Source organism: Mauremys mutica, chromosome 5, assembly GCF_020497125.1.
Source record: "Mauremys mutica isolate MM-2020 ecotype Southern chromosome 5, ASM2049712v1, whole genome shotgun sequence".
Classification (NCBI taxonomy): domain Eukaryota; kingdom Metazoa; phylum Chordata; order Testudines; family Geoemydidae; genus Mauremys; species Mauremys mutica.
Window position 1 is genome coordinate 5,464,460 of NC_059076.1, and position 24,647 is coordinate 5,489,106.

Consider the following 24,647-nt stretch of genomic DNA (forward strand, 5'->3'; position numbering starts at 1 on the left):
CAGGATCTGATTTGGATATGGATAGAGACCTCTTTAATGTTTTAAATGGGAACTGTGTGATCATGGGAGACTAACTTCCCAGATATAGACTGGAGGACAAGTGCTAATAATAATAATACTAGGGCTCAGATTTTTCTGGATGCAATAGCTGATGGATTTCTTCACCAAGTAGTTGAAGAACCAACAAGAGGGGATGCCATTTTAGATTTGGTTTTGGTGAGTAGTGAGGACCTCATAGAAGCATTGGTTGTAGGGGACAACCTTGGTTCGAGTGATCATGAGCTAATTCGGTTCAAACTAGATGGAAGGATAAACAAAAATAGATCTGGGTTTTTTATTTCAAAAGGGTTAACTTTAAAGAATTAAGGAAATTAGTTAGGGAAGTGGATTGGACTGAAGGACTTGTGGCTCTAAAGATGGAGGAGGCCTGGAATTACTTCAAGTCAAAGTTGCAGAAACTATCAGAAGCCTGCATCCCAAAAAAGGGGAAAAAAATCATAGGCAGGAGTTGTAGACCAAGCAGGATGAGCAAGCATCTCAGAGAGGTGATTAAGAAAAAGCAGAAAGCCTACAAGAAGTGGAAGATGGGAGGGATTAGCAAGGAAGGCTACCTTATTGAGGTCAGAACATGTAGGGATAAAGTGAGAAAGGCCAAAAGCCATGTAGAGTTGGACCTTGCAAAGGGAACTAAAACCAATAGTAAAAGGTTCTATAGCCATATAAATAAGAAAACAAAGAAAGAAGAAGTGGGACTACTAAACACTGAGGATGGAATGGAGGTTAAGGATAATTTAGGCATGGCCCAATATCTAAACCAGGGGCAGGCAACCTATGGCATGTGTGCCGAAGACGGCACGCGAGCTGATTTTCAGTGGCACTCACACTGCTCAGGTCCTGGCCACCAGTCCAGGGGGCTCTGCATTTTAATTTAATTTTAAATGAAGCTTCTTAAACATTTTAAAAACCCTATTTACTTTATATACAACAATAGTTTAATTATATATTATAGACTTATAAAAAGAGACCTTCTAAAAACGTTAAAATGTATTACCGGCACGCGAAATCTTAAGTTAGAATGAATAAATGAAGACTCGGCACACCACTTCTGAAAGGTTGACGACCCCTGATCTAAACAAATACTTTGCCTCAGTCTTTAATGAGGCTAATCAGGAGCTTAGGGATAATGGTAGGATGACAAATGGGAATGAGGATATGGAGGTAGATATTACCACATCCGAGGTAGAAGCCAAACTCTAACAGCTTAATGGGACTAAATCAGAGGGCCCAGATAATCTTCATCCAAGAATATTAAAGGAACTAGCACATGAAATTGCAAGCCCATTAGCAAGAATTTTTAATGAATCAGTAAACTCAGGGGTTGTACTGTACAACTGGAAAATTGCTAATATAGTTCCTATTTTTAAGAAAGGGAAAAAAAGTGATCCGAGTAACTATAGGCCTGTTAGTTTGACATCTGTAACATGTAAGGTCTTTGAAAAAATTTTGAAGGAGAAAGTAGTTAAGGACATTGAGGTCAATGGTAATTGGGACAAAATACAACATGGTTTTACAAAAGGTAGATCGTGCCAAACCAACCTGATCTCCTTCTTTGAGAAGGTAACAGATTTTTTAGACAAAGGAAATGCAGTGGATCTAATTTACCTCGATTTCAGTAAGGCATTTGATACGGTTCCACATGGGGAATTATTAGTTAAATTGGAAAAGATGGGGATCAATATGAAAATTGAAAGGTGGATAAGGAACTGGTTAAAGGGGAGACTACAACGGGTCGTACTGAAAGTTGAACTGTCAGGCTGGAAGGAGGTTACTAGTGGCGTTCCTCAGGGATCAGTTTTGGGACCAATCTTATTTAATCTTTTTATTACTGACCTTGGCACAAAAAGTGGGAATGTGCTAATAAAGTTTGCGGATGACACAAAGCTGGGAGGTATTGCTAACACTGAGGAGGACAGGGATATCATACAGGAAGATCTGGATGACCTTGTAAACTGGAGTAATAGTAATAGGATGAAATTTAATAGTGAAAAGTTCAAGGTCATGCATTTGGGGATTAATAACAAGAATTTTAGTTATAAATTGGGGACACATCAGTTGGAAGTAACAGAGGAGGAGAAGGACCTCGGAGTATTGGTTGATCACAGGATGACTATGAGCCGCCAATGTGATATGGCCATTAAAAAAGCTTATGCGGTTTTAGGATGCATCAGGCGAGGTATTTCCAGCAAAGATAAGGAGATGTTAGTACCGTTATACCAGGCACTGGTGAGACCTCATCTGGAATATTGTGTGCAGTTCTGGTCTCCCGTGTTTAAGAAGGATGAATTCAAACTGGAAGAGGTACAGAGAAGGGCCTACTAGGATGATCCGAGGAATGGAAAACCTGTCTTATGAAAGGAGACTTGAATAGCTTGGCTTGTTTAGCCTAAGCAAAAGAAGGTTGAGGGGGGATATGATTGCTCTTTATAAATATATCAGAGGGATAAATATTAGGGAGGGAGAGGAATTATTTAAGCTTAGTACCAATGTGGACACAAGAACATAAACTGGACACTAGGAAGTTTAGACTTGAAATTAGACGAAGGTTTCTAACTATCAGAGGAGTGAAGTTCTGGAACAGCCTTCCAAGGGGAGTAGTGGGGGCAAGAGACATATCTGGCTTCAAGACTAAGCTTGATAAGTTTATAGAGGGGATGGTATGATGGGATAGCCTAATTTTGGCAATTAATTTGGCAACTGATCTTTGATTATCAGCAGGTAAGTATGCCCAGTGGTCTGTGATGGGATGTTAGATGGGGTGGGATCTGAGTTACTACAGAGAATTCTTTCCTGGGTGCTGGCTGGTGAGTCTTGCTCACATGCTCAGGGTTTAACTGATTGCCATATTTGGGGTCGGGAAGGAATTTTCCTCCAGGGCAGATTGGCAGAGGCCCTGGAGATTTTTCGCCTTCCTCTGCAGCATGGGGGCACGGGTCACTTGCTGGAGGATTCTCTGCAGCTTGAGGTCTTCAAACCACGATTTGAGGACTTCAATAACTCAGACATAGGCTAGGGGTTTGTTACAGGAGTGGGTGGGTGAGATTCTGTGGCCTGCATTGTGCAGGAGGTCTGACTAGATGATCATAATGGTCCCTTCTGACCTTAAAATCTATGAGTCTAAGTTCACTAGCCCATTCCAGCTACTTTGCTTCACTCGCAAACTAGATACAAAGCTAACTTAACTGGCCAGTTAAACCAGGTCTAACAGCTGCTTTGCGTCACCAGAGAGGCACAATTGGTTGTTTTTTATATTGGGAGAATGTAATCAAAGCAGTTTTGTTAAAAAAAGAAAAAAAGAAAAACAAACAAATGTGAATGGTTGCAGGCAGAAGGGCATTTGAGGGGAAATAAGAGTGAGGGGCTTGGGGCTGCAGCGGGGGGGGAATAAATGGGGATGGGTGATAGAAGAATTGAGGGAGATTGGGAGGGCTCAGGAGAGGGACAATGGGAAGGAGACATGAGAATGAGTGGCAGAGGGATGGGGAAGAATAGAGGCAGAGGGTTGGTCCTGCTTTGAGCAGGGGGTTGGATTAGATACCTCCTAAGGTCTCTTCCAACCCTGATATTCTATGATTCTATGGGAGCTGGTACCTGGATGTCCTGTCCCCACAATGGTGCTCTCCCTACTCCTATCTGTGTGCACCAGGATCTGGGGGCTCAGCCCATCTATGGTGGTCTGACCCCTCTCTTTGCCTCCCCGCATGAACCAGGTTCTGGAGACCTCTTACCTTCCTGGGGGTGTCTGGCCCCTTTCTCTTGCCCCTCTGCCCTGCCATGTGAGCCAGGATCTGTGGAAGCCCCCCTGCCCCTCTGGGTGGAGAGCTTTAAAAAGGCAGGCTGAGAGTAAGCACCAAGAACATACTGAGGAGACAAAGGTGAGGACCTGAGAACTGGCATGCCTGTGCCATCTGCTGGCTCGATGGGATGGGGATGGGAGGGGGAGCTGGAAATGTTGAGGGTGGGCACTGTATGTTGCCAGGGAATGCCGTGGCAAGGGGCAGAGCAGGAGAGAGACACACGCGTCTTCCCTCACATGCTTATAATTACTATAACTACCATGTCATAAAACTGTCAAGGTTTTGGGACATAGAACACGGATGAGATTTCTCTCGCTGGCCCTGTTAGCCGCTACACACTGCAGACGTTTCAAAGCACGACCATTATCCCCATTCCAGTACAACAAAATGTACAGGAGCGGGGAGGAGCACTGAGGAATCACATGGCAACTGAGTGGCCTAGTGGAAAGACCACTGGACTGAGACTATTACTAGCTCTGCCACTGGCTGTCTGGGTGACCTTGGGCAAGTCACTTCACCTCTGTGCCTCAGTTTCCCATCTGTGAAATGGGAATATGGAAACTTCTTTGAGATCTATTGATGAAACCACTAGATAACAGCTAAGTCTTTTCATTTTAAGCCACAGTAGCATATCAACTGCAAACCTAAGTGAGAACTACAACTGCCCAAATGACCACTGCCTCCTACTAACAAAGAGTTCTGTTTAAAAAACTAGGAAATACACTGACAAAAATCTTTGTTAACACAGAATTAAGGTTATCTGCAAATAGCTTGTGTCCCTCCAGAATGCTTAGTTCAGCAAAACTCAAACTTCTGATAATCAGGAAATACAGAGTTAAGGTAAAACCCCACACAATCTTAACTCTGCCCCAACACACCAGTAACATAAATATTGGCCCTCTGCCTTTCCTCTACTAGACAGGTGCTAGCTGCACTTACCCTATGCTCAAACATGAGCCTACTCCCTTGACAGAATATCACACTTGTGAAATTTAACAACTGCTTCATACCCTTTTACAATCCCTTGACACTTGCACACAGGATATTTCCCAAACCTGGACTTTCCCCAACCCATCATTAAATCCACACCCAGCTGCTCTCATATACCATCTCACCACTGACAATGCCCATGCCAAGAAGCTTCTACTGCCCTGCTACAACCTACACAATGCTGTACTGAATGGACGCAGACTGGAACCTGCATCTCTTTCTTTTGAAAACACACATGGGAGTACTCAGCCACAAATCTCCTCATATCACAATCCCAGCTCTTCCAAGCTATCCCAGCTCATTCCTCTCCCATTAAATACAGCTACACCTAATGCTTAGAGTGTATGCAGATGATTTCCAATGGCTATTGCCAGCTTCACAGGGCTGAGTTAAGGTTGTGTTTCCTGGTTTTCAGAAGTGTTGAGTTTTGCTGAACTTGAAGTTCTGAAAGGCCTGAGCTACCACCAGACAACCATAACTCTATGTTAACAAAGGTTTGTGCCATTTAATATGCCTGTATTTAATAAGCCTGTATCATAATACAAATGCACAAGGAGACCGGACTAAGGGAAAGCTTAACTTTGGAGTGCTTGATTTTTCAACCTTAAAAGTTCTTTTACCAACTTTTTGGGGGAATAGTTATTATATACATAACACCCCCCAGGAGATCAGAGTCAGGAACAGGCCCCTATATAAAAGCCTAAGAGATGCTCCTTGCCCTGAAAAGCTTAGTCCAAACAGATACTGATAAAAGTCCCCATCCATGCCCCTCTCACCTGGCCAGGGCGAGATTGTTGCTCTGTTGATCACCTCCGGGGCTTTGGACTTGCAATAGTCAGACTGCAGCAGAGTATTGAACAGTGTGGATTTGCCGGAGTTGGTAGCTCCTACGAGATACACATCGCCATTGCACTTCCAAGAGCGCTGCAATTTGGAGATCAGCTCCTCCACTCCATAGCCTGTCTTGGCACTGATCAGGTGCACATCCACCAAGTTCTGGCTCCCAGGCCTGCCAACCTGGCCCCCAGAGCCCTGGGCTGCAGGGAGGATGCCCACACGCGCACAGCTCCTCAGCAGCTGTTTTCGGAAGCGCTTCAGATAGTCTGGAGAGTCCCCAGGCAACAGGTCCACCTTGTTGCCCACCACCAGGATGTTGGACCCTGCACCCACCAGCTGAGGCAGGTCCTGTAGCACCGAGTCGGGCAGGTCCAGCATGTCTACCATGTATAGCACCAGGGGGCGGCGTCCGTGGCGTGGGGGGCTGCGCAGGGCAGCACTCACCAGATTGCGGTATTGCTCCCGGGACACTTGCATGTGCAGCGCCTGCTGGTGATGGACCAGGAGCCAGCAGCGCTGACACACCACCCCTTGCAGGGCCCGGTGTGCCTCTGACCTCCCCAGGGCCCCCTGCACCCCCAATCCTTCTGAGCCCCCCAAGACTCCCTGAACCCCCAATCCTTCCGAGCCCCCCAGGGCCCCCTGCACCCCCAATCCTTCCAAGCCCCCCAAGGCTCCCTGCAGCCCCAATCCTTCTGAGCCCCCCAAGGCCCCCTGCACCCCCAATCCTTCTGAGCCCCCCAAGACTCCCTGAACCCCCAATCCTTCCGAGCCCCCCAGGGCCCCCTGCACCCCCAATCCTTCCAAGCCCCCCACGGCTCCCTGCACCCCCAATCCTTCCGAGCCCCCCAAGGCCCCCTGCACCCCCAATCCTTCTGAGCCCCCCAAGACTCCCTGCACCCCCAATCCTTCCGAGCCCCCCAAGACTCCCTGAACCCCCAATCCTTCCAAGCCTCCCAGGGCCCCCTGTGCCCCCGTGCTCCCCAAGGCCACCTGCACCCCCAATCCTTCCGAGCCCCCCAAGGCCGCCTGCCCCTCCGAGCCCCCCGGCTGCCCGCCCATGAGGCTGCGGTACTTCTCGCTGGGCAGGTAGCCGGGCACGGCGGGGTCCCGGCAGTGCAGCTCCGCCCCGCAGCCCGAGCAGCTCACCCCGCTGGGCGGCACCGACGGGTCCGGCCGCCCCGTCACCCGGTGCTGCCGCTTCTCCCGCGGCCTCCTCTCCGGGCGGCCCGGGGCGGCGGGCGGCTCCCTGGCCGGCGCCGGGCCCGGCTCGGGCACGTACTCGGGGAAGACGAACTGCTCCTCCTCGCCGCCCGGCCCCTGGGCCGCAGGGCGCTGCGGGGCGGCGGGCGGCTCCCGCCGGGGCCGGGTGGAGAGGCCGCCCGGGCTCCCCGGCCGCAGGGCAGCGGGCAGGAGCCGGCCGGGGCCCGGGGGCTGCCGGAGCAGCGGGGCCCGGGCCAGGGCCCGCAGCAGCGCGCGGCTCAGTCGGTGCATGAGAGAAGCGAGGCAGCGGCTCCGCTCCCCTGGCCTGGGCCACGCGGAGAGCCGGGCCTGAGCCAGCGCCTCCTGCCGGGCGGGCCTGGGCACGCGGGCCAGGCCTGGCGGGGAGTCCAGGGGCTGCCTAGCAACGAACGCCTCCCCGCCTGCCCAGGGCCCGGGGCAGCCTCCGCCATACCCCACAGGCAGCCGGGCAGTGCCAGTGGTGCCAGCGCCTGGCTCGCTGCGGGAGCCTGGCCAAGGGGCTTAGCCTCTCTCCTGCTCCCCCAGCTGTAAATTGGGGCATGTGAGCAGGGGCGGCTCTAGCACGGCGGCACTCTGCGGGGGACGCTCTGGCGGTCGCCGGTCCCGCGGCTCCGGTGGAGCATCCGCAGGCACACCTGCGGGAGGTCCACCGGAGCCGCCTGCCACCCTCTTGCCGACCGGCGGAGCGCCCCCCCGCGGCGTGCCGCCCCAAGCACGCGCTTGGCGTGCTGGGGCCTGGAGCCGACCCTGCATGTAAGGCCCAGGGCCTGCTGCTCTGTGGGGTGCTGACCAGGGCCAGCTTTAGGACCTGCGGGGCCCGATTGGAAAGAGCTGCCGCCAAAGACAGCGGCAGCGATTGAGCTGGTGCCAAAGATAGCGGTGGCAATTCGGCGGCAGCTCAATTGGTTGCTGCTGTTTCCGGCGGCATTTTGGCGGAGGGTGCGGGGCCCTCTTAGGCGCAGCCGCGGGGCCCAATTCCTGGGAATCGCCCTAAAGCCGGCCCTGGTGCTGACTGGGCCAGACCACAGCTGGGGAAGCAGGAAAGCGCTAGGAATCATTGTAATTTATTTATGTAGGATTATTTTTGCAGCCTCAGTAATAAAAATAATGTACAGTTCTCTATTCTTTACTGGACCTAAACAGAATAGAAACACAAATAAGGTCCTTTACACATTCTTGTCTTTGTTCTTGTTATTTCTTTTGCTTTTTTGGTTGTTTAAAAAAAAAACTTGTTGGCTACTCAGTTTGCTGTGAAAAGTGATATTAACAAACATGCAAATATTACTTTTAACAGCAGGCTTACTCAGCCCTGGAAAATTAAGTCCTGGATGGGGAGGTCGGTACAGAGGCAGTGGGGGCCAAAGGCACTGGGGGAGGCAGCAGGGGCCGAGGGTGATGGGCAGGTGAGGTTGGGGCCAGAGCCCATCACTGTGCAGACAGGGAATGGAGCCCAAATCCCTGTGGCTGGAGCCTGCTCCCTGCCACCCCAGGGCTGAAGCCCAACCCCACCACCCCAGGGAAAGTGGGGAACTCACACCTGCTGCCCGCTCCTCCAGCTTTCGTGTCTCCAGAAGAGGGCAGGGCCCAACCACTGCTGGCGGTCCCCGGGGGAGGGTCTGCTGCTTTGTGCGCCCTCTCCCCCAATCACTGCTCAGGCGGTTGTGGCCGCAAGAAAAGCCCCTGGCTGCTTTATGTAGCCATGATGGCCGCATTTGAGAGATGCTGGTAGACAGTGGTGCTTCTGAAACTCCGTTTTTATAACTGAGAAACGCTGCGGCTTAAACACTTGTTTCTGCATTTCAATGTGTGGTGGCCAGTAGAAGCTGGTGTGTGACCAATCACAGTGTTTTAACCCAAGCAACAACAGTGCAAACCTTCTCCCGCCCTGCCCCAATCATCTTAAAATCATGCTTTCAATCATAAGCACTATGCAAGGAGGAGAAGGATTGGCTAAAGTGTGGCTCTAAACCTGCAATAGCATGCCTGCTTCTGGAGCTCATTGCAAAATGGCTCAGTCAGGGCCTGTGTTGGTAACTCACTCAATTGTAACAAAATACAAACAACTCGGCAAGATGTTGAGTAAGGGCCCTCCTTGAATGACTGAAGAGTCTTGGAGCCTGAATCTACAATGCCCTGTGCAAAAGGTCCTATGTGTGGGTTACCGTGTTTCAGATTCCCCAGAAGAGGACACTGCATGTGTGTTGGGGTACAAGTTGGAAAACTTGGGGGAGGAGGAGCTGGGGGAGGTACAGTTGGGGTTGCTGGAAGGGGTACATGCAGTGGGGGCTGGGGTGAAAGTAAAATTGAGCTCTTACTGGTATGGGGCCAGCTCTGGCCCCCCAGGAAGGGGCAGGGCTGGGGTCAGCATCCCCACCCAGCCCATCTGCGCTGCCTACCCCATGCCACCTGGGTCTCCAGCGATGATTTAAAGGGCCCGAGGCAGTAGCAGCAGCTGGAGCCCCAGGCCCTTTTAAATTGCAGCCCCGGGGCAGCTACTTCTTTTGCCCCCCCCATCAGCGGCCAGTGGGGGCAAAAGGGGCAACGACATTAAAGCGCTGCTGTGGCAGGGTCCTTAAAGTGCTGCTGCGGTAGCGCTTTAAAGTCAGCAGTACGGGCCAGTACTGGCGGCAGGGGTGGCTCTAGGCATTTTGCTGCCCCAAGCATGGTAGGCAGGCTGCCTTCAGCGGCTTGCCTGCCTGCAGGGGGGGGTCCTCCGAAGCCGCGGGACCAGCGGACCCTCCGCAGGCAAGCCGCCGAAGGCAGCCTGCCTGTTGCCCTCGCGGCGCCGGCAGAGCGCCCTCTGCGGCTTGCTGCCCAAGCACGTGCTTGGCGTGCTGGGGCCTGGAGCCGCCCCTGACTGGCGGCTACTTTTTACCAGTACGCCGTACTGCCTTACTTTCACCCCTGAGTGGGGGTAATCACTGGAGGTGGGGGACAGTGTCACTCCCTGTTGTTGCCGGCACAGACGGCCCGAGGCAGCAGCAATAGTGGTTCGTTGCCCAGTGTGCTTCGCTCCAACAAACACACCAAGGTGGAGAAGCAGACAAAGTTTATTTGAGCCCAAGAAGGTGCCAGGGAGAAAAAGCATTCTCAAATCCTGCACACAGATACAAGCGGTTTTTCTCTCTTTATACATAACTTCAGCTAAGCATTCCCATCACCCCCACACTCCTCCTTACCCCCCTTCTTCCCCCTCCCGTCTATTTTTCTATAGCAAATACATCATGCAAGTAGCAATTACATTAAGCAGTTAAGTCATACTTGGCAACAATCACTTTAGCTCGTTAGTAATTCTTCTGTGAACAGTTATCTTGTTTTATTTTCCTTGATCTGTTATTCTGCCCCTTAGCCAGAGGCATACAGGCCTCATTATTATTTCCTAGTACTGGTGTGAGTGGGGTTGCACCTGATAACTAGCTGTTACACATTCCATTCTCTGTTGCTAGCTTGTTAGGTTGATTAAAGTTCAAACATGGGAGCGCTTTGGTCAGACATGGAATGACTTTAGTTCATTCAGGCCTACTACAGAAAGGCTTTATTGACACTTATGGTTTTCCACCCTCCTGAGTTACCTAGAGTCATGCCTAATGACACCAACACTGTCACGGTGGCAGTGGAGCTGGCACAAGCTCAGGACGCAGTGATGTCCGTCAGGCAGCCCCCTCCCTGCAGGACTCCTTCCCCAGAGCTGGGGGCAGGGATCCAGCCGCTGTGGGTGCAGGGAACAGATCAATCAGCTGTGGATTCAGGGCAGAAATCCACTGGAAGCGGATCAATCAGGGCTCTTTCTGAGGTACAGCATATGCTCTGCAAGAATCCAAGACATTGCCTGCAGGGGCGGCTCTAGGCATTTTGCTGCCCCAAGCATGGCAGGCAGGTTGCCTTCGGTGGCTTGCCTGCGGAGGGTCCGCTGGTCCTGTGGATTCGGCGGATCTCCCTCGCAGCGACCGGCAGAGCGCCCCCAGTGGCTTGCCGCCCCAAGCATGCGCTTGGTGTGCTGGTGCTTGGGGCAAACAGGCCCGATTGCCTGTTACTTGAAAAATCCACCAGGACAGAAGACGGAGGCTCAAAAAAGAGGCTCTGTCCAGGAAAACAAGATGAGTACCCCACAAACCACTGACCTGGTACTGCCAGCCTCAAGGATTAAAAAATCAAAAGTCAGATTGATTTTAAAATCATGAGATGTTACTAGCTCTTGGATTGGGTTTAATTGCCTTCTGCTGGCTCAGCCTCCCAGGGTGATGCTTTCAAGCTTTTCTCCACCAGGTCTGGAAACATTTTTTTAAGTACAGGAACTCCTCGCTTAAAGTCATCCCGGTTAATGTTGTTTCAGTGTTAAGTTGCTGATCAATTAGGGAACATGCTCATTGAAAGTTGTGCAATGCTTCCTTCTAATGTCATTTGGCAGCGGCCTATTTTGTCCACTGCTTGCAGGAAGAGCAGCCCGTTGCAGCTAGCTGGTGAATGGTTGGAACCAGGGTGGACCAGCAGTCCCCTGTCAGCTCCCCACTCCCCTTAATTCCCTGTGCAGCAGCTGTCCCTCCCCCCACTACCATGTGCTACTCCTGCCCTCTGCCTTGGAACTATTCCCAGAGATTCTTGCTTGCTGTACAGGGGGAGGGGGGAAAATGAGGGGCTGTCAGGGTGTCTCCCCCTACCCCTTGCTCCTGCACCCCACTTACGCCATCTTCCATAGAGCAGGCTGCCCTCTCAGCAAGCTGATTTAATAAACAAGGCACTGTACAAGGGTCAGCTACTTAAAGGGGAAATGCACATTTTTTTCTCTCACACACAGGGTGTGTGTCTCTGTCTGCCCTCCCTCCTTTCCTGCTGCCTTGTAGAGTGCTGTGAGTTAACCCTTGAGGGCTCAGTCAATTGCTAGTTCATTTAGCAGTAAGGCATTTCCTGGGAAATATCCCACCCACTGACTCCTCCACCTGAACCAAGCTTCACAATCATCATCGCTGTGTACCGGTATTAAATTGTTTGTTTAAAACTTATACCATGTGTGTGTATATATATATATATATATATATATATATAGTCTTTTGTCTGGTGATAAAAATGTGCCTGGAACCTAACCCCCCCATTCACATTAATTCTTATGGGGAAATTGGATTCACTTAACATCATTTCGCTTAAAGTGGCATTTCCCAGGCAGATACCGGCACCGTTAAGTGAGGCGCTCCTGTGCAGTCAAAGCAGGGGCTGGCATTGGCACCCTGGCTCCAAGGGCTGGGTCTCGCTGTAATTCACCCCCTAGTGCAAGCCTGGCAGTGCGCGTGTGCGAGCGGGCAGGGCCCCTGCCATGATGCGCTGACCCTGGAGGAGGGGGTGGGGCGCTGTGCTACAGCTGGGCAAGACTTCAGCCCACTCCATGAGGGCAGCACGTTCAACTCTTTACCCTACCTTCGGCTGGGAAGAGAACAGCGCTATTATGCTCCCCCCTATTTTGGGAGAATGGTACTTCCCAGCCCACCTCAAAAAGATGGGCCCCGCGCGACCGGGTGCCAAGGCGCATGCGCATTCCGCAGTTCATTGGCGCCTCTCACCTGAGCCGCGCGCACGCGCGTTCCTCGAGTCGCCCCAGGAACTGGTCACGAGGCGGCTCAGGCGGACCGTAGCGCGAAGTGGGCGCGCAGCCGCAGTGCGAACGGGAGTGGGGGAGGCCAGCTCATAGTGTGCGCAGCCGTGGTGAGCTCCTGGAGCCGCACTGCGAGAAGGAGGCGGGATACAAACCGTGCGCAACCGCAGTCCGGCCTATTGTCCTGCGCCTGCGCATTCGCAGCCCGTCCCTCGCGGCGACAGGCCGGGCTCGGTAGTTGCCGTTGAGGCCACCCCGCGCCGCCAAGATGTACGACGCGGACGAGGGTGAGCGCGCCAGAGCCCTGCCCTGGGGGGGCCGGGGCCGTCACCTCAGCCGGGAGCTCGGGGCCGGGGCCGGAGGCTCCCTCCCTCCGCAGCGGGCACCTGGGGGGCGGTCGGGCCGGGCCTGCGGACCCTGGGAGCGCGGCCGTGCCGCGGCGAGGGGGGCCGAGTGACGCCCTGCGCCTCACCGCGGGCGGGGCGGGGCTGTGCCGGCAGAAGCGCTTGCGGGGCTGGGGCTGGGGCTGCAAGGGGGGGGGCGGAGGCGTTGCTGGAGGAGCCGCATCTGTAGCGCTGGACCCCGAGTCCTCCTCAAGCGCCAGCGCGTATAGCCACGAGCCAAGAGCACCGGCTGGGGGGCTCCGTCCTGGGCAGCAGCGACCCTGAAAAGGACTGGGGGGGATGCGGTGAATAATCAGCTGACCAAGTGCGCCCAGTTCCAGGCCGTGGCTAAGAGATAATGCGACCCTGGGATGCGTCAAGGGGGGAATCTGGAGTAGAGAGGTTATTTCACCTTTATGTTTGGCATTGGTGTGACTCCTGCTGGGCTGTGTCCACTTCTGGTGCCCACAATTCAAGAAGAACTGAAGAGCCATCAAAACGATTGGAAAACGAGCCTAATAGTGATGGAGCCGAAGAGCTCAATCTATTTAGCTGAACAAAAGGGTGATTTTTATTGCAGTCTGTAAATACCTACGTGCGAACAAATATTTGAAAATAGGTTCTTCAGTCTAGCTGAGTAAGGTCTAACGCAGTGGTTCCCAACCTTTTTCGTCTGGCAGGCACCGGACGATGAGCCACTGAGGACCGAGGCCGGCAGACAAGCATCTGCCAAAATGCCGCCAAGAAGCGGCAACGTCAATAGGCATCGCTGCCAAAATGCTGCCAACAAGCAGCATCATCCAGAGGCGGTGCCGCCGAAAATCAGTGGCATTTTGGCGGCGGCGCTTAAGGATGATGCTTCTTGGCGGCATTTCGGCAGATGCTCGTCCGCCAAACAGTAAGGCTGACAGTTGAGGCTAGACAAATTCAGATTGGAAATAAAGCATTTGGTTTTAACAGTAAAAGTAATTAACCAATGAACAATTTACCAAGAGTTGTGGTGGATTCTTCATCCCTGGCAATTTTTAGCTCAAGATTGTTTATGCTCCTGGAATTATTGTGGGGGAAGTTCTATGACTAGATGAGGTCAGACTAGATGATCAGAGCGATCCCCTCTGGCCTTGGAATCTGTGAATCTAGTGTAGACTTGGACTTAGGCATTTCAACAAGTGACCTAGTTTTCAGAAGTGCTGAGCACGCAGCAGCTTCTACTGGAATCAAAAGTGGCTGATGGGGAAACTGGTGCTTTGAAAAAATGGAGGTATGTATTGAGGATCCTAGTACTGAGCTCCTGTTTTTGAACGTTTCAACCTTTGACCATATTCAGTATTTTCTGTAAATTAAAAAGTGTGAGGGCAAAACTTAAATATCTGCGTGAGTGTCCAATGTTCTTGATGCTACAAGTGAAAAATGTGTTTTTAGCATAACAAAAACTTTGAAAGATGCTTAGATATTGAAATAGCTTGTCCATAGCTCCTAAATAAACAGGAAACTGAAACATCTGTTAAGATACAATGGAAAGTTAATTGATCTTTACCAAAGGCATAAAGGGCCTCATCCAAAGCCTGCTGACTTCAGTAAAAATCTTTATTTTGACTTTAATGAGCTTTGCGTTGAATTCAGACAGATTTAGTAATTGGTACTCTAGGGTAGCACAAGTGTTGAGTGCTGTCGTGCATATTCTGCTGAGTGGTGGTGAAGTGTTAGAAACAGATGCTTAACCTTAGGAAACAAAGTAGACTGAATCCTATTGTTCCCATAAAAGTTCTTTTTATAATAAGCCTTCATAGATTGCCTACTTTTTCTCAAGGACCAGTGGAGTTATAAAATTTTTCTGTGTTCCAGATAAAAACATTGTAATTTATTTTTGTTACTGTAGTGCTTAGGATCCCCAGAGATCGACCAGGACTCCACTGTGTTAAGTGTTGAGCAAATACAGTAACTCCTCACTTAAAATTGTCCCAGTTAATGTTGTTACGTTGCTGATCAATTAGAGAACATGCTCATTTAAAGTTGCTCAGTGCTTCCATATAACATTAGAAGCAGCAAAGAATCCTGTGGCACCTTATAGACTAACAGACGTTTTGCAGCATGAGCTTTCGTGGGTGAATACCCACTTCTTCAGATGGCATCTGAAGAAGTGGGTATTCACCCACGAAAGCTCATGCTGCAAAACGTCTGTTAGTCTATAAGGTGCCACAGGATTCTTTGCTGCTTCTACAGAACCAGACTAACACGGCTACCCCTCTGATACTTGACACCATATAACATTGTTTGGCAGCCGCCTGCTTTGTCCACTGCTTGCAGAAAGAGCAGCCCGTTGGAGCTAGCTGGTGGGGGCTTGGAACCAGGGTGGACTGGCAGCCCCCCATCAGCTCTCTGCTCCCCTAAGTTCCCTCTGTGGCAGCTGCCCAGCAGGCTAGCAATTGCCAGGCAGTTCAGCTGTCCCTCCCCCCACTGCTGTGTGCTGCTCCTGCCCTCTGCCTTGGAGCTGCTCCCAGGAGCCTCCTGCTTGCTGTGTGTGGTGGGGGGAGGGAGAGCCCTAATGTCAGGGTGTCCCCCTCCCCATGCTCCTGCCCCACGCTCCAGCAGGGGTGTTGTGGGGAGAGACAACAACATGACAGGGCTCAGAGTGGAGGGAGCTTGCTGGCAGCAGCTGCTGTCTCAATGTGCCGATCTATTTAAAAAGGCAGTGTGCTTAGAGTGGGGTCAGGGTACTTAAAGGGGCAATGCCCATCTCTCTCTCTCTCTCTCTCTCTGCCATGTTGTCTCCTCTCCCTCCATTCGTGCTGTATGTAGAGTATGAGGCTACATTAATAACAATGTGATAAGCCTTGAGGGCTCAGTGAGTGCTAGTTCATCATTTAGCAGTAAGGCATTCCCTGGGAAATATCCCACCCTCTTCCACCCTCTGACTCCACCAGCTCAACCAAGCTTCACAATCATCATTTCTGTTTACAGTATTAAATTGTTTGTTTAAAACTTTTACTGTGTGTGTGTGTATAAATTTTAAACACACACACAGTCTCTTGTATGGTGAAACAAATTTCCCTGGAACCTAACCCCCTTCCTCCATTTACATTAATTCTTATGGGGAAATTGGATTCGCTTAACACCGTTTCATTTAAAGTAACATTTTCTAGGAACATAATGACAACGTTAAGCAAGGAGTTACTGTACAGAATGAAAGATGGTCCCTGCCCAAAGAGCTTACAGTCCAAGTATGACAGGAAAGCTATGAACACAGCTTACTGTTATCCCACTTACAGTTTTTATTAAGTTCACTAGATTGCAGAAAAATAATGGATTTGTGTACAGCCGTTGGGTATTTAGTAGCTATATACAGCCAAAGAAAACATGAATGAATAGAAAGACTGATTTGAGTGTTCTGCTTTCTTGGTAGATATGCAATATGATGAAGATGATGATGAAATCACTCCAGATTTATGGCAAGAAGCATGCTGGATAGTTATTAGGTAACTTTATCAAACTTTCTAAGAAATGTTAAAAATAGTGAAGTAATCAGGCAAGTGTACCCTTAGCTAAAACGGCATATAATATTTATTAGTATTAGATAACTACTTGTGATGGAAATTTCAAGATTTCATGTCCAAAATCATAAATGCTTTCTCTTTAAGACTGAAAGAACTGTTACAAAGAGAGACTATAACATTTTAGACCACTGGTCCTGTGTATAAATGGCCAAAGGTCAATGATTTTGTAAGTCATTGTCTTCCTACACAATCTAAAAGGTTTTTCATAGCAAGTTCAGCACTAACACAATATTTTCCATTATTGCTTGTGGGTGCAGAGCTACGTTTATGCGATTACTGCTAAGAATGATGCTAACATAGTGAATTGGTAAGTTAAGGCTCTGATCCCACAGCTTCTTGCATGTGGGTCAATAGGGAACAAAGTTGCGGGATCTGGGCATAAATATTACTGTCTATTTTTTTTTTGAAAGTTTATTTGGAACAATTGTTTTCTTCCCACAGCACAATGTTGAAATACAAGCAAAGATTTTTGTTTCAGAGAGCAATAATATCCTTTGATTATTTACAGTATGTTTATCTTGAATTTTTAAACATTACCTGATAATTAACATAGTTTATGAATATGTAAACGTAGAATTTTGTTGATTAATTGAATGTGCCTTATTTTTTTAAGCTCCTATTTTGATGAGAAGGGGTTGGTCCGACAACAGCTGGATTCTTTTGATGAGTTCATTCAGATGTCTGTGCAGAGAATTGTAGAAGATGCCCCACCTATTGATCTACAAGCTGAAGCTCAGCATGCCACAGGGGAAGTTGAAGAGCCAGTAAGAGGGATCTTTGCAGAATTTCATTCTTTTAATCGTACAGATATGAAAATTGTGCTGGGAGTTCTTATTTCAGTTGAACAGCTGAAGGCTGCAGAGGCAGATCCAGTCAATTAGTGCATGATATAGCTAAAAAGAAATGCATATGCTACTAATGGGGACTTGGGGGAATGAATGGGTCATTAAAGCAATTGAAACTTGTAACGTTTTTGGCAAAAATGGTATGACCATAATTAACTTTATCAAGGGCGAGAAATATCATTTTTTTAACCTTTATTCATTTCCCGCTAGATTTTCAAAACTTTTCGCACCCACATCTGGGGCCAGATATTTAAAAGGGCTTAGCTCTCATTATTCTCATTTGGCATGTTACCAAATTGTATTCCTTAACTCCAGAAGCATGATGTGCTACATGTGATCAGAATGCCATTCTCAAACTTTTGGAACTTAATTTCAAAACATTGTTTTCAATCTAGGCCAAGTGAATGTTACACTTATGGACACAGTTCATATCAAGTTTAAAGAAAAGCTGGCTGGAGCGAACTGAAGATCTTGATACAAGATCTAGTAACCAAAAGATACTTATCCTCACAGAGTAACAACTTCTGAAAAATAACTAGATTTCTAGTTAGATTGTAAACCCGTTGAGGTGGGGCAACCGTCTTTTAGTTCTGTGTTTGTACAGTGCCTAGTACAATGGGGTCCTGCTCCATGACTGGGGTTCCTAGGTGCTGTGGTAGTACAAATACTAAAACTAAAGCAAACTTCAGAGCCAAGTATGAAATAATTCATCATAGGGTGCAACTTACTGGAAAAAAATGTAAGCTATCCGTAATAGGGATTGGAATGGAAGTGCCTTTTCAGTCATAAAGTTGCTAATGTTAGGCTATAGTAAACCAATGCAAACAATAAGTATATTAAAAGAATGACTTGAATTCCACTGTTGAACATATTACATTTAACAGATTAGAAACTGTCAGAACTCATTCATGAAACAGACAATGACAGTGGGAAAACTTGAACAGCTTATGATCTGAAATACAGCTCTTGAAGCAGCTATAATTAGGTTTTCTCCTTTTTATATTATCCATCTCCATTACCAGATCAGCTCAGTGTGCATCTATATCTGATGGTGCCCTGGCCAGCTGAATAAGGAAACTCTTACTGGGGGCATAAGAAGTGGCCATAAGGAGAATGTGCACCCTGCTGAAATCCAAGTTTTTCTCTCTTTTTCCCCTGTTCTCTTACCAAGAGGTCTTTTTATGCCTTACTACTGGATGGATGGATAGAATTGCTCCCACCAGAGCTTATGCAATGTGGAAATCGCCAGATACTTCAGAAAAAGATGCTGTTGCACTGACATAAAGCTTTTGTCTGCAATTTTGTGTCATCTTCACATAACTCCTAGTCTTCCCTTTCCACCACCTGCAAGAAGTCATGGAGAGTCAAATTCTCATCTACCACTTGGTAGCGTTTAATGTATTGAGATGCTACAATTATATGCACAATAGAAATATATGTAAATAAAATAGTCCTGGCTTTGTGCCATTGAGCAATTCCAGGACTGTTTTGTTGTGTACTTCTGATTTAGACTGCTTTGGGAGTCTATATACAGGATATATTTTCAAATAAATACTGTGACTTCAAGTTCTTGTATCTTAGTAGATTTTTAATACCATTATAAATTCATATTTACATATTTCCTTGCTGACCCAGTAAATATTAATGCTCTTATAGCTTGAAGGCAACATAATATTGTATTGTGATCTGATCTTACTAGACAATAAAACATCTAGTTCAGCAAATTTGTGCAAATCCATAGACAAATATGCATTTTAATCTGCTTCTCCATGACCTTTCTCAACCCAAGCCAGTGCAGGATTGTCCCTTACAATATTTTTTTTTCTCATAATTTGTCTGGTTTGTAAATAAACAATCTGCTTCTATCACTGCTCCTGAGACTAATAGATTTCATTGTCAGAAAAGTTTTCCTGGTAATCTTCCTAAAACTTTCCTTTCCTTAGTTTTTATCACACTCTTGCTAGTGAATAACCCCTTGTAGCATGCTAAATAATTATTCTCCCTCTTTAGTGTTACGAACTCTTCAAACTACTTGGAGACTCTTGTGTTTCTCTTTTTTTGCATCCCCTCCTGCCCAATATCTTTAGTCATGGCTAAGAGAATCTGTACATACTTAGGACTTTTCCACGTGGGTCCAGATCTTAATCATTTGCTTTTTTTTTTTTTCTGAATTCTCTTGAGTTTATCCTACATCTGCGTTAATGAGGCATCCAGTGAAGTGTTGTAAGTGCAGTTTGTCTTTAGACATATAGAAGGGGATTACCTCTCTAATCTGTGAACTGGGATCTGTGTGTGTGTGTGTGTGTATATATATATATATATTTTAAACAAGCTCTAAATTCTCTCATGCATATTGTGACTTGCCATTCTGATTATTAAAATTAGGTATTTTGGGTTATTTTCAGCCACGATATCTGTTGAAGTTTGAACAAATCTATCTCTCCAAGCCTACGCATTGGGAAAGAGATGGCGCACCTTCACCCATGATGCCCAATGAAGCCAGGCTGAGAAATCTTACGTAAGAAAAAGCTCCTTAGCAGCTGTTGGATACCATGAAGGAATAAATCTGCAATCTAAATTAATAGGATTTTCTCTAATTTTAATTATGCCCTGTAAAAAGAATTACTTCCTTATATTTAAAACAAACTACTTGAGTATTAAGTACAAAAGATCATTGGCACTTTATTACCAAGTATTATAATTTAACAGTACCAACAATTTCTTGGAATAACTTTCAGTCATTTATTTTATGCTTTCTCTAGTTTAGAATGCATTATCTTCATACTGTAATGATATTGTCATGGATGGGTATAAACTGTTCAGGAAGGACGGGGGGGGGGGCGGAGAAAAGAAGGAGGAGTTGCAGTGTGTGTCAGAGCAGTCTGATTGCTCAGAGCTCCAATATGAAACTGGAGAAAAACCTGTTGAGTCTTTGGGTTAAGTTTAGAGGTGAGAGCAACAAAGGTGATGTCATGGTGGGTGTCTGCTATAATCCACCAGACCAGGAGGATGAGGTAGAGGAGGCTTTTTTTTGGAGAACTAACAGAAGTTTCCAGATCACAGGCTGTGGTTCTCATGGAGGACTTCAATCACCCTGACATCTGCTGGGAGAGCAATACAGCAGTGTGTAGACAATTCAGGAAGTTTTTGGAGAATGTTGGGGACAACTTACTGGTGAAGTGCTGGAGGAATCAACTAGTAGCCGTTGTCCTGGGGCCGGTTTTGTTCAGCATTTTCATTAATGATCTGGATGATGGGATGGATTGCACCCTAAGCAAGTTTGCAGATGACACTATGCTGGGGGGAGAGGTAGATACGTTGGAGGGTAGGAATAGGGTCCAGAGTGACCTAGACAAATTGGAGGATTGGGCCAAAAGAAGTCCTTGCTGAACCTCATCAGAGTCATGCACTTAGGACAGAAGTATCCCATGCACTTCTACAGGCTGAAGACAAGACTGGCTAAGTGGCAGTTCTGCAGAAAGGGACCTGGGGATTACAGTGGGCGAGAAGCTGGATATGAGTCAGCAGTGTGCCCTTGTTGCCAAGAAGGCTAATGGCATATTGGGCTGCATTAGTAGGAGCACTGCCAGCAGATCGAGGGAAGTGATTATTCCTCTTTATTGGGCATTGGTGAGGCCACATCTGGAGTATTGCGTCCAGTTTTGGGCCCCCCCATTACAGAAGGAATGTGGACAAATTGGAGAGAGTCCAGCAGAGGGCAACAAAAATGATTAGAGAGCTGGGGCACATGATTTACGAGAAGAGGCTGAGGGAACTAGGGCTTATTTAGTTTGCAGAAGAGAAGAGTGAGGAGGGATTTGATAGCGGCCTTCAACTACCTGAAGGGGTTCCAAAGAGGATGGAGCTCGGCTGTTCTCAGTGGTGGCTGATAACAGAAGAAGCAGCAATGGTCTCAAGTTGCAGTGGAGGAGGTCTAGGTTGGATATTAGGAAAAACTATTTCACTTGGAGGGTGGTGAAGCACTGGAATGGGTTACCTAGAGAGGTGATGGAATCTCCATTCTTAGAGGTTTTTAAGGTCTGGCTTGACAAATCCCTGGCTGGGATGATTTAGTTGGGGATTGGTCCTGCTTTGAGCAGGGGCTTGGACTGGATGACCTCCTGAGGTATCTTCTAACCCTAATCTTCTATGATTCTAATGTTATAATATAGCAGGGGTGGCCAACCTGAGCCTGAGAAGGAGCCAGAATTTACCAAAGAGCCACAGTAATGCATCAGCAGCCCCCACAGCAGCTCCCCCACCCCACTCCCAGTGCCTCCCACCCACCTGCAGCCTCGCAGATCAGCACCTCCCGCTCCCTCCCTGCACTTCCCAATCAGCTGTTTCGTGGCATGCAGGAGGCTGGTGGGGGGGAGAGCAAGGGCATGGAAGGCTGAGGGGAGGGGGCGGGAAGGGGTGGAGTGGGGGCAGGGCCTGTGGCAGAGTCAGGGGTTCAGCAGTGAGCACCTCCCGGCACATTGGAAAGTTGGTGCCTGTAGATCCAGCCCTGGAGTCGGTGCCTGTACAAGGAGCCGCTTATTAACTTCTGAAGAGCTGCATGTGGCTCTGGAGGTTGGCCACCCCTGTAATATAGTCATGTAGTATTTTCTTTTTCATAGATATTCTGCCCCCTTGTATGTGGACATAACTAAAACAGTTATTAAAGAAGGAGAGGACCAGTTACAGACACAGCATCAGAAAACCTTTATAGGAAAAATTCCTATCATGCTCCGTTCAACATACTGCCTGTTGAATGGCTTGACTGATCGTGATCTTTGTGAACTGAATGAATGTCCTCTTGATCCTGGTGGCTATTTCATTATTAATGGATCAGAAAAGGTAAAGAATTAGATTTCACATGAAGAAATGTTGTTTTTTTAACTGATACTGAAAATTCCACATTACACATTGAAATGGCTCTACTATGACACGTGTTCCTCTCTACCAATCAGAAAACTGTTTTTTATGGAATACTACTTAAAACATTTTTTGATAGTTTTGTTTCCAGTTCCAACACTGTAGTGCTGGTCTAACTCTGAAAAGTGGCAGTATAAAAATGGCACCTTCTAACTCAACAAACCTTTTCCTTGTTATTCAGAGTTGTATGTACTTGTTTTAGTGACAAAATAGGTACTTGCTACTTTTATTCTTATTCAGCAGAACCAGCATAAGTAGTAAATTCTGTTCCATCATGTGCCTCATCAATTAAATTGTTTGCCAAGTTCATTTAATGTGCACCTGTGTAAATGCGTTGAAGGCACTATGACTGCACAGCTGTCAATAAAGGCATAATTTGGCCCTTAGCATCTCTGCTGTTGGTGTGATAAGAAAAAAAACCAACAACCTAATTTGACTCTCAGGGCTGGCTGTTGAAATTTTATTTATTTGTGCACTGAGCACATTTGACATGGAAATTAAGACAACAAACATGGAATCAATCTTCTGATGCCATTTTTACAGTTTTTCAGATACAATATGCTAACCCTTAAGGCATTCTAAGACCTCTACAGAGCAGTATCTAAATGCATCACTACTAGACAATGCAATAAATGTGTTCTAAAACCCTGTGATCTTGGAGTGTCCCTTGTTTCTGGTGTGCTATATTAAGTAATACTGTTACACGGTATTTCCTTAGAACTCTGTTCTTCTAAAGGTGAAAAACACCAGCACAACAAGCAGCCTTTAGCCACATAACAATGTGCATATAGTTATGTGGAGAGCTTAACAAGTACTATTATGCTATTGTACAGCACTGCCAATAAGGATAGTACAGTATAAGCTAGATTTTAATAGCTGGGTAAGAACAAGATTGGGAAATTGACAACAAATAGTCATGGGTTTGAAGTCAATTTAAAAACTAAACATCCTACAGGTATTGCATGTTTTATATTTACTTACTGTAAACATACTCTTACCTGGTTATTTACAATGCTTTTGTTTCCAATATAGGTTCTGATTGCTCAAGAGAAGATGGCTACAAACACAGTGTATGTGTTTGCAAAGAAAGATTCGAAATATGCTTATACAGGAGAATGTAGATCCTGCCTGGAGAATTCCTCTCGACCCACTAGTACTATATGGGTTAGCATGTTGGCCAGAGGAGGGCAGGTATGCATGACTGATGATTTAATAATGGTAGATATTTTATGTTTGGCTTATGTTTGGGCTGAAATTTTCTAAGACTTTTTGGAGTTCGTTGTTTATGTTGTATCTCGGTATTTAAATTTAGAGTTTTTGGAGAAACTGTGTTTTGGCTTTGAAGAGTGTAATTAAATATGTATTTGTGATTAGATTTTCAAATCTAATGTATGTAATTGTAACCTCTTGAATAAGATGAAAAATGTTATTCAGTAGCTGCTCTGCGGCATTCATAGTTTAAAAACAGATGCATTAGAAATGGAACAGACCTAATCTAATTATATTTATGGTTTTTGTAGATGGTAATTCTTTTCAGTTTCAAAAACCATACTTATTCAAGAGAGTTAAGTACTTTTATTCAAGTCATTTTGAAGTCCAGAAAAAGTTGGTTTGTTTGAAATCAAATGCATTTGAGACTCATCTACCTTGTCCCTCCTCTAGGGTGCAAAGAAGAGCGCTATTGGTCAGCGTATTGTAGCAACTCTGCCATATATCAAACAAGAAGTGCCCATCATTATTGTTTTCCGTGCATTAGGTTTTGTATCTGACAGAGACATTTTGGAGCACATAATTTATGACTTTGAAGATCCTGAGATGATGGAAATGGTAATGTATATTAAATAATGGTATGGGTCATGATGTTAAGTGAGCTAAAGTCAAGTCTGTCTACTTCTACTATATTCAAAGTATCCTGTCTATATCCCAGTTGTAATTTTAAGACTCATGTACCACTTGAATTTTAAATGTTAGTTTTTTGGGTTTTTTTGCATTGGTTAAAGTAATAAAAGTTCTCTGCAATAAACCAATTATGGTAAATGTACATTTACCCGAAGTGCTTGTGTGGGAATGGAAGAGCGCTGTTTACTATTCAGTTACAGGGTCTGATCCGGCTCCCGTTGTAATCAGTGGCAAAAATCCCACTGATGTCTGTCTAAACTATCTTTTAGTGCACTGCCTACTATGCCACCCTGATCCACAGTTGTCTTTTACAAAAAGCTGATCTGTATTTACTGTTTTTTAAAAAACAAACAAAAAAATCCCACTACTTAGCTGCGAAGTAGCTTGAAATCATGTTTAATGATACAATCCTGTGAACATAGTTACTTTTAAAGATCCAGTCATCATTTGCTGGTTTAGAAATATTTCTTACTTGAAAGTGCATTGTCTGTGGTGACTGCCATCATGTTAGCTAATTTGGTATTAATATCATAGTATATGAA

General features: G+C 46.9%; 2 protein-coding genes across 2 annotated transcripts in view; one reads left to right on the forward strand and one right to left on the reverse strand.

Annotated features, from left to right (window-relative positions):
- The window catches only part of NOA1 (nitric oxide associated 1), a 31,240-nt gene extending 24,000 nt beyond the window's left edge, over positions 1–7,240 (reverse strand). The window contains exons 1-2 of the mRNA XM_045019436.1: positions 6,740–7,240; positions 5,621–6,232 (exon numbers count right to left, since the gene is read on the reverse strand). Of these exons, the coding sequence (XP_044875371.1) occupies positions 5,621–6,232; positions 6,740–7,175 (1,048 nt within the window). The 5' untranslated portion in view covers positions 7,176–7,240. The remainder of the gene's footprint in view (positions 1–5,620; positions 6,233–6,739) is intronic.
- Positions 7,241–12,641: 5,401 nt separating this feature from the next.
- The window catches only part of POLR2B (RNA polymerase II subunit B), a 35,506-nt gene continuing 23,500 nt past the window's right edge, over positions 12,642–24,647 (forward strand). Inside the window, exons 1-7 of the mRNA XM_045017720.1 lie at positions 12,642–12,794; positions 16,294–16,366; positions 17,058–17,208; positions 19,695–19,807; positions 21,909–22,128; positions 23,239–23,397; positions 23,869–24,033. Of these exons, the coding sequence (XP_044873655.1) occupies positions 12,776–12,794; positions 16,294–16,366; positions 17,058–17,208; positions 19,695–19,807; positions 21,909–22,128; positions 23,239–23,397; positions 23,869–24,033 (900 nt within the window). The 5' untranslated portion in view covers positions 12,642–12,775. The remainder of the gene's footprint in view (positions 12,795–16,293; positions 16,367–17,057; positions 17,209–19,694; positions 19,808–21,908; positions 22,129–23,238; positions 23,398–23,868; positions 24,034–24,647) is intronic.